Source organism: Triticum dicoccoides, chromosome 4B (assembly GCF_002162155.2).
Source record: "Triticum dicoccoides isolate Atlit2015 ecotype Zavitan chromosome 4B, WEW_v2.0, whole genome shotgun sequence".
Taxonomy (NCBI): Eukaryota; Viridiplantae; Streptophyta; class Magnoliopsida; order Poales; family Poaceae; genus Triticum; species Triticum dicoccoides.
Window position 1 is genome coordinate 141,354,659 of NC_041387.1, and position 10,036 is coordinate 141,364,694.

Here is a 10,036-nt window from a genome sequence, read left to right on the forward strand (position 1 = left end):
CGGCGGCGGCGGAGGGCAGCTGCGGCGGCGGGGTTTGGCGAGGGAAGAGGGGGCGGTGGCGGCGACTTATAAAGGGGGCCTCTGGGGGGGGGTCTGACTTGGCGGAGGGGCAAGCCGAGGGGAGTCCCCCTCAGTCACGGCGACGACGGCGGCTGTCGTGCGGCTGCGGGAGTCCACCTCGCGGTCGGGGCGACGCGGGCGAGGAGCTGGGCCGCGGCCTGCTCGGCTGGGCTTCGGCCCAGTCGGGCGGGAAGTTTTTTTTAAAATAAATAAATTTTGCCCGAAAGGAAAAATCCTAATAAAATATAAAAAAATCTAAAAATTTCAGAAACAATTTTCGCTGTCCAAACCTAATATTTAGGACAAGATGAACATTTTTCTGGACTAAGATGCAATTTTTTAAAATGCAATATTTTTCTAATGCAAATAAAACAGCAAATAAAATACCAATAAAATCATAATTTGATTTTAAAATTCTTTCTCCAATATTTCTCTTGGGTTGAAGAAGTCATATTATCTTCTCTTATATATTTTAAATATTGGAAATAATTGGAAAGAAAAATAATAAAATTAAATTTATCCTTTCTCCAATTTGAAATAAATTCAAATATGAATTTTGTGAAACCTCCAACTCTCTTCTTGGGTCCTTGAGTTGCTTAAGATTTCTAGGATCTCAACCAAATGCAAGAATAAATATGATATGCATATAATGATCTATGTATAACATTCAAATTGAAAATTGGGATGTTACTTTTTTTCATTATGTAAATGCTATTCTTCTTCGGCACTTGATGGTTTCAACTTTTCGAAATAGTGGAAATCGCGATCGCTATTATTTTGAGCAAGATGGTGATCCCTGGTTGGCCGGCTAGATCCTATATTTATGTTTTAATGTGTCCGTGGAGTCAAGTCTAATTCACAAACCCACTGACCGGTGCATCAGGATCACCAGTAGGAAGCAATCAGGCCTAACACACGGTGGAACTTACTGTTCAAAGTGCTACATGTACTAGTATATATACTAGTGTATCTATAGAAAAGTTTAGGTATGGCACCAGCCAAACCTTGCCAAATAGCTGGCACCACCTGTATGTCACTGTAGAAACCAGTACTGAAACAAAGTCAATAATTACCGGGCACGTACGTAGGCGCAAGCGCAACAATGTTCATGATTTTCGTAATGTTTGGAGGGGGTTTTGTAAAAATGCTGGGCCTAGAGAGTGTGCCACGACGTGGTCAGCGTGGCGCCAATTGCCCTCCTTTTCGGTTTATAGGGCTCAATTCAAAAATCTCACCAACCAAAGTAGATGGTGAGTGGTGGAATACTTTTTGTAGTTTGCAAAAACATCCATTAATGCTCTTGCTTTCCTCAAAAAATTATGTTTACCAATGTATTAATTGCAATACATGCATGCATAAAGTACATCCATTGGTCAATTTTCTTTTAATACTTGCATGCAATAATTTAATGCACCTTGGAATCTGAACATGTGATGGGGAACAGCCAAATTGAGCCTTATAAAATGGAAAAATTAAAATTTTGAGATAAGCCCAATAAACCGGAAAGGAGGGAGTACATTGTAAGTTTAAAGATGAGATGCTCACAATTTACAAGTTTGTGGACTAAACCATCACATCCATTATAAGATTGTGGGTCTGCAGTGCTCTTACCTCCTTTTTATATTATGGGATGGAATTAGTAGTTTTTTGTCTGGTTTCCCTCGAGTTAACTTGTTTAGGTTCTCAATCTGTTTTTTCTTATAAACCGGATCAGCCAAATACCAAAAAGGTAGCTACTCTTAACTTTTCTTATAAATCGGATCAGCCAAATACCAAAAAGGTAGCATGTAGTTGAGATGGTTAGGTGGACAATGGTATCCCTAATCCACCAGGGTTTAAATCCTGGTGGCGATGCGCTTTCAGTGGGAGGAGACGTTTCCATCGATGACGATGCGCCTACGGTTGTTTCGTAAATCTCAAGATGATATGCCGGCTCAGTCTCTCGGAGGTGCTCATAGGGGTAGGGTGTGCGTGTGTGCGTTCATAGGGGTGAGTGTATGCGCGTGTATATGAGCGCTTGTGTCTGTACTGATGTTAAAAAAAACAGCTACTCTTAACTTTTCGCATCTAGAAAACCTAGTCTAGAACTAGAATATAAACCGCCAACCAAAATCCAAAAGACTTTGTTAGGAACCATCGCAAAATCACATTCCATAGGCGTCCCTGTCAGACTTTTTCCCAATTCCACGCTGCAACATCCACTGTGCGTGTTTTGCCAGTGACAAAGTTGCAGGAAGAGAGTCTTTCTTCCGTCCACACGAGCCTTTATCCCCTTCCTTGCTTTTCTCACCCGCGTCCCACCGAAAGCACCGGCGGAAATTCTCCTCTCGTCGCCTTCGCCTTCGCCTTCGCCTTCGCCGTCGTCGTCTCTCTTCCGCTCTACTACTCGCCTCGGGTGTTCTCACAGTCTACTTCAGGTCCTTCTTGCTGCAGCCCAAAGATCTCTCCTACTACTACAATACACCCAGTTCGTTGTTCCGGATTTATTTGCCGCTTGATGGACCGCTGCCGGAGAAAAAGTTGAGGATCTGCGAGATGGGTTCTGCTCTTCTCGGAATTCTCGACGCATCGTAGAACCCGCGGGCGTTCTTGGGCCGCCACCGGTCCTGAAATGGAAGAAGAGGGCGCCCCGGCGCTGCGCGTGATCCGGAGCTCCATCGACGCGCTGGGGAGAGGGTTCGATGCCACCCACGACACCAGGCTGCTCTACTGCAAGGGGTCTCGCCTCGTCGACGTCGACGATGGCGAGCTGAGCTCCAGGGATCTGGTCATGCCTGACGGGCTGACTGTCCCCGGTGTGCCCAAGGGTGTTGACTGCTCCGGTGAGAGTGGGGTTGGTGTACCGGAGACCGCTGGCCCGTGCGCCTTCCACGAGGTGCCGACGACTGACACTGTTTATTGTGTTTTGTCTCTGAATTTGGTCGTTTGTAGGAGTATTTGTTAATTCATCGCTAGCTGCTTAAGTGCATGATGTTTCTGAACTGTTCTTCGTATCCTGGTAGTGTCAGGACATAACCGGATGCACCTTTAAGTGTATGCTATATAGGAGTACAACCTAGCGTCTCAATGAGCTAGTGAACATGTGCTTTGTCTTCGTTGTCTTGTGCTCTTACTGCCAGAAAAAGATTTTAGGTTTCCACCGATCATGAAATCTGCGTAATCTTGCAGCCTGTTACCAGTAATTAAGTACTCCCTCCGGGCACTATTATAAGATCTGTAACTTTTTTCTAAATCGGATGTATCTAGACACATTTTAGTGTGTTTGTTCACTCATTTCAGTTTGTACGTAGTCCATATTGAAATATCCAAAACATCTTATAATAGTGAACATAGGGAGTAATACTTTAGTACACATATTTCTTCTGGGGTATTTAGTTTGTATTGCCTCATCGGCACTTGTTTGATTATACTCCCTTTGTCCCAAAATTCTTGTCTTAGATTTGTCTAAATACGGATGTATCAAGTCACGTTTTAGTATTAGATACATCCGTATCTAGACTAATCTAAGACAAGAATTTTGGGACGGAGTCCCTCCGTCCCAAAATCTAGATACGGATGTATCTAACACTAAAATGTGAATAAATACATCCGTATGTAGACAAATCTAAGACAAGAATTTTGGGATGGAGGGAGTATTTGTCTTTCTAGAGATTTCAACAAGTGACTACATACGAAGCAAAATGAGTGAATCTACACTCTAAAGTATGTCTACATACATCCGTATGTTGTAGTCCATTTGAAATGTCTAGAAAGACAAATATTTGGGAACGGAGGGAGTAGTAATCATGGCACTAACAAAGCGTTCTTTGGTCTGGCATCAACTGCTCAGTTAATTACCATCTTGCTTCATGTGGTCTTCAGTCTCACGCGTTCTGTTTTCCTTTCCTGTTTCCGAGGGACTCTAGATGGCTGGGTATTTCAACAAAAAAGCCCAGCTTGTAGGAGATATACCTCTTGGAAGCTTTAATTCAGCATATAGTTTTACTGGATCCAAGAGATTTGATGCCATGGCTACCCAAAGTCTCGGGATGGAGGGCAAGACCATCCCTTTATATAAGGTCCAACTTGTGCGACAGCCTTTGTCAGTGGTAGAGGAAGTTAAGCATGCAGTGCCTCACTCATGGGAACCATCATCTCTCGCAAGGTAAACAAACACACGCAGGTTGCTCTAAAAAGAGGAAGGCCCTTAACAGCGTTTTTGATATAGCTCACTACTGATGCCCAATGGCAGGCCCTTAACAGTGTTGAGCTTTTAACAGGTTCATTCAGAATTATGGAACGCATGTCATAACATCCATTACCATTGGCGGGAAGGATTTGATTTACATCAAGCAGCATCCGTCATCATCACTTTCCGTAGTGGAAATTAAAAATTATATACACGATCTTGGACATCAGAGGTTTACTGAAAATGAAATCCATACAGGCTCAGGCCCTATAAGATCAACGAATAAGGTTTGGTTTTCTTTAGTTAGATTCATCCACATTATAAGTTAAATCTTATTGTACTTCAGTTATGATTTTGGGTCAGGAAAGAGAAAATCTTGGGTTCAACAGCCAAGGAGTATATCCACAACCTCCAAGTACACCATATATTGCTGCAAAAGAGGCAAGTACATGCCACCCTAATTAATATTCCCATGCTGCATTTTCTTTATGTTTTGATAATGCTGATTGTGAATGATCTTTTGTTAAGTCTCTCTCAATAAAGTACAAAGGGGTGCTTATCTGATATCAGAGTTTGAGCTAGCACATAATGCCTGACTTCCTCTGGTTATACAATGTCTTGTAGGAGTTTAATTTTTGTTTGATCAAAATCCTCACAATCAGCCATTGAAATTGTGAATATCCTTTTGATATTTGATAAATACAAATTGCCAGCAGTTCACTCGGTATCATGGTATGTGGATTTAGTAATAACGTGTCCCTTGCACTCCACTATTGCACTATGTACCCAGTCATCATCAATATGCTGTTACCATTGTTTTGTAGCTACTTGACTGTAAACCATTACAGTTCACATGTAGATTCCTTTCATATAATTTTTGCTAGATGAACTTCCAGAAAGCAGATGCTTTATTTTCTAGGCTAAATTGGCTCCAGGACACTGTGCTTGGTAAGCATTTTCTGAAATGCACTGCATGACTGAATGTGTTGATGTGCACTGCAATTTTATGGCCATTTTCTAGAACAAACTATGCCTGCAAATCTCTGTCTAGTATTTCCTAGTACTCCCTCTGTTTCTAAATATAAGACATTTAGAGACTCCAATACGACTACATATGGATGTATATAGACGTATTTTAGAGTGTAGATTCACTCATTTTGCTCTGTATGTAGTCCGTATTGGAATCTCTAAAAAGGCTTATATTTAGAAACAGAGGGAGTACATCAGTGAACAAACCAGTTGACCTTGCCAGTCATTTCTTTCCGTGTATCATTATTTTATCCCTTAAGTAATGTTGTGCGACAAACTGAAACTCTTGAACCTTCCAACGAATTATCCTGCAGGATGTCACTGTGATTTTCAGAAGGAGGGGAGGAGATGATTTAGTTCAAAGTCATTCTGAGTGGGCAAGAACTGTTAACTCAGCGCCTGATGTTATACATATGACCCTTTTTCCTATAACGACTCTGTTGGAAGCAGCCATCCCTGGAAAAGACCATCTCATCCGGGCGATCAACCTTTATCTAGAATGTAAACATTGCCTTCATATATATTTATGTTTTGAGTGAGTATCTTCACAAATTATTGTTTAGATGTCCTGCTTGCATGCATGAACTTCCCATAGAAATTCTATGGGGATAATAGAAATCTCTATTCAAGAACAATAAAATATGTATAACAAAAGATGGTCCATCGACTGCATATTTGTATATCTGGACCAATCCGCCATTCTTTTGACCCAAAAATATGCTATTGTAATGAAGCTATAGAATATTTGCAAAATCAGGAGCGTTGTTGTTATATTTTGTTTAAATTTAATTATTCTCTAGAAATAATTATATTTTGATGCGATCATTAACCATTTCTTTTCTTAGATAAACCTCCAATTGAGGAGCTGCATTACTTCCTAGAGTTCCAGCTTCCCAGAGTTTGGGCACCAATTCGTGATGAGCACCCTCTCCATCAAAGGAAAGAGCCTGTGTGCCCATCCTTGCAGTTCAGCTTGATGGGGAAAAAGCTGTACATCAGCCAAGAACAGGTACTTGGCTATCACTGTGGTGTCTATTGACTTCATAAGAAGCTTATTGATGCATGCATGCCATTGTTATCTTTGATGTAATCTTAGTCAATTAAACATCAAATTAACAAGTGAGGAAACACAAATATGTGATTATGATAAACTTCGTCCTTTGTGCCAATATTGCTTTACTATCGACCTTACTTTTTCTATAATAACTTGGTAGTCATACCTTCCAATACAACCGTATCTTTGGAAATTTATCCACCAGAAACATACAGTGCCTTATTGCCTGAATTCCAGTGGCTAATGTAACTAATCTCTATGCAACTATGCGTAATTAGAGAAGATGGTTAATGGACACATAAAAGTAAGTGCTCTCTCTCTCTCTCCATGCAAGGACATTGTAGTGTTTGAGACAACACCGTTTTACAATTTTATTTTGCGCCTATACATAGAGGACAACCAAATGACGCAAGATGAACCGAAATTACCAGAAGTCAGCTTTAATCAATTTGCCGAGCAGCTCGGATCATTGCATCCTCTGTCTAGTCCCCTCCATGGGTTTGTTGCAGGACCTGAAAGGTGTTATGTTTTATGAATTATTTAGAATGTGGCCGACCAAGTTTACGTACATTCCCCAAAGCTGTGGTCTTGAGTCATGCTATCTCCATTAAATATAAAACATCAAGTCAAGAAACCACCAGCTAAAATCTGGCATATGTCTCTTCATACTAGTCTCCGGACCATTGTAATACCTGCACAACTTCTCCCACAGTGCCCCTTTAGGCATCGGTCACGTATCATATCATGTCATATCTTTTCAGGTGTCAGTGGGTCGCAAGCCAATAACTGGCCTAAGGTTATGCTTGGAAGGTGCTAAGCAGAACAGGCTATGCATCCAACTGCAGCATCTAGCATCTCTTCCAAAGATCCTCAAGCCTTACTGGGATGCACACATCACGATCGGTGCGGCAAAATGGCAGGGGCCAGAGGAGCAGGACAGCCGCTGGTTTGAGCCTGTGAAGTGGAATAGCTTCTCCCATGTCAGCACAGCTCCAGTCGAGCACCATGAGGTGCTCATCGGGGACGCCTCCGGCGTGTACATTGTCACCGGAGCACAGCTCGGGGTGTGGGACTTTGGTTTGAAGAACGTCCTGTACATGAAGCTTCTCTACTCGAGGGTCCCCGGTTGCACCACCCGGAGATCGCTGTGGGATCACAGCCCTGCCGCCGCCAGCAGCCATCCGACAGTTGGTCCTTCTAAGATCACGTATCTGGACCCGGGGGGTTCTGGCGCAGGCTCGAGCGATGCAGGGAAGTTCGTGAAGATCGTGGACAGGTCGGAGCTGTGCAAAGGCCCCGACGACATGCCGGGGCACTGGCTGGTGACCGGCGGGAAGCTTGGCGTTGAAAAGGGGAGGATTGTTCTGAGAGTGAAGTATTCCTTGCTGAATTACTGACAGCGTTATCTGTGTTGTTGAAAACTTCGGGGTGCAGCATATGGTGTTGTAAGTGCAGTTGCAGTTGTGATTTCCTTTTCTTGTTTTGTAGTCAAGTGATAGATTAATCTGGTACGTGTCTGTTTGCAGCCGATCGCTGTTCCTATAGTTTTTACAAGAGATTTTTCTCCATGCAACGGGACAATTTTGGTGGAGTTCTTCACGGTGTTTGTACAGGGCTTCAGTCTTGTAAAGTGCATATTTGTCATTCAAGATCGACACTCTTTCCCTTTCCCGTCCCCTAACTCTTATGTGACTGATGTATTTCGGTTATGAAAGTAATGGAAAGGGGATTAGCCCGGTTCAATTTTTTTTTACCAGAACGTCGTCTCTCATGAAAAGAATAATCTGGCTCGGGTGTCTCCTCGTCGCTGCCGCTCTGCGAGGAAAGCGACCCGCACCTACTGAAGAATCTGACCCGGATGATGATCTCTCGCTCATTTAGCGCAGGCAGGATTCGGCAATTCTGCTTCTGCTGGATCCAGAAAGCCTCGAATTCATCAAAGAATGGATGCGTGATCTGAGCAAGCCTCATGATGAATTAGACATTCCGCCTGGCCCTCTGCATATGATAAGTTCAAATATTAGACAGAAATAATACACGCAGCAACATATACGTTGATTGAGGATCTGGCGATGGCGACCCCTTAGGTCGGCGGCACTGTTTCAGCCACCGCCGGCCACTCCGGCCGGGCCGCCCCTACACGTTTCGGTAAGCCCTTTCCTCATCCTTCTGGTTTCTTCGCCATGTCCAAGGCAGATCGCGCTGCCGCGCGCGTGGATCTTCGGAATGATCGCCTAATAGCCCGATGGGCGGCTACTTTTCGGGCGAGTCTGATCTCGTCAAGGATACCAACACACACTGGATCGGTGTCTCTTTCTCCATCTGGTCGTCTTGCTCTCTCTGATGAAGAGGGAATTGTCGTCGATGCACGACTGCTCAGGGAAGACGAATCTGTGTCGATTGGTGATATCATTTCGTTCCCCTGTTATGAAGCCATTGTTGGTGGCCGTTTGGACCAGAATCCAATTTCAAATTCGAATGCAAAATTACTGTCAGACAAGTGCCCTCTCACCAAGACTGCATCTACAGTCACGGCCATGATCATCAGGCTCCAGAGCCTCTTCAATTGGATCTACGCCCAGGTATGGACATTCAACGTGCTGTGTGGCAAAAATTCAATTCGCCAGTTGCCTTCTCTTTGCAGAATGGAGCTAGGGAATTTTTCTTGGTTGCATCTTTCAAACGCCATAAGCACAGGTTGAATTGTGACACTGTCAGTTATTATCTGAATGCATGCCTGGGAGGAATTGCATCAGACTTCCAAGTTCTTTTTTTGAGAGACAGATCTTACAGATTCTCGGTATTCTCTCAACAAGTGGTTTTTTTTGTTCACTCCCTGAAAAGTTTTGAGTGCTCTGAATTTGAAGTTGTATTCAGTCTTTGGGGACACGGAGGCCCCAACTTCATCAAAGAATATAGGGCATGGGAGACAGAAGAAGAACAATCTTGGTCGATTGTTGGGCCCAAGAAATCAAAACCTACCTATGCTCATATGGTCAAGCATGGTCTATCAGGTGCAAACCTCACTGCCCTCGGTCGTCGGTCCAAAGCTCAGAACAAGAGACCTCTGGTTAACTCGTCGGCTCTCAAGGATTTTGGTGTAACTAACACTGAGCAGGCGAAATATGCAGTTATCCCGACGCAATTTGATCATAAGCCTGTTTTCTTACACAGGTTATCGGACAATGAGATCAATGATCTAAAGGGACTTCTGTTAAAGAAACTGGATTTTCACTCCATTCAAGAGTTCTTTAGACTGAAATACAGGCGCTCTGCTTTGGACAAATTTGGCTTCGAGGAACAGCAAGACCTCAAATTCCTAATTGATGCGCATCTATCCCCATCTCGTATTTCCGAACTCTTGACTCTGAAGAATAATGTTTCAGTTATACCGGCAACGTCGGTCTTTGAGCGCCTCAATAACAAACTTTACACGAATAGTGATCTGGCAAAGACTGAAACCACTGTCACTGGCATAAATAATAATGCAGAGTGCAGGAATGTCGCGCACTTCAATACTGCTGATACTTCCACAGGGGCAGCTAAGGTGGAAGAGAACAAGGGGAGAACTTCAGTTTTCTCCAGGATTGATTGGTCACAACAAGGAAAACAATCTGTATTTGATCGACTAGATTGGTCGTCTCAACACCAACATGAACATGGAGAAGCTGTTCAGCATACAACTTCACGACCAAGGTGCCCACGCTGCCTATTGTTTGGTCACT

The 10,036-nt window shown here is 43.4% G+C and overlaps 1 protein-coding gene across 1 annotated transcript; it reads left to right on the top strand.

Annotated features, from left to right (window-relative positions):
- Positions 1 to 2,292: 2,292 nt before the first annotated feature.
- Positions 2,293 to 7,982, top strand: LOC119295492 (MACPF domain-containing protein CAD1-like). The gene is made up of 7 exons (XM_037573927.1): positions 2,293 to 2,935; positions 3,966 to 4,204; positions 4,320 to 4,515; positions 4,592 to 4,669; positions 5,572 to 5,758; positions 6,103 to 6,266; positions 7,073 to 7,982. Exons 1-7 carry the CDS (start codon positions 2,672 to 2,674, stop codon positions 7,706 to 7,708), a joined length of 1,764 nt encoding a protein of 587 aa, XP_037429824.1. The 5' UTR covers positions 2,293 to 2,671; the 3' UTR covers positions 7,709 to 7,982.
- Positions 7,983 to 10,036: the final 2,054 nt, after the last annotated feature.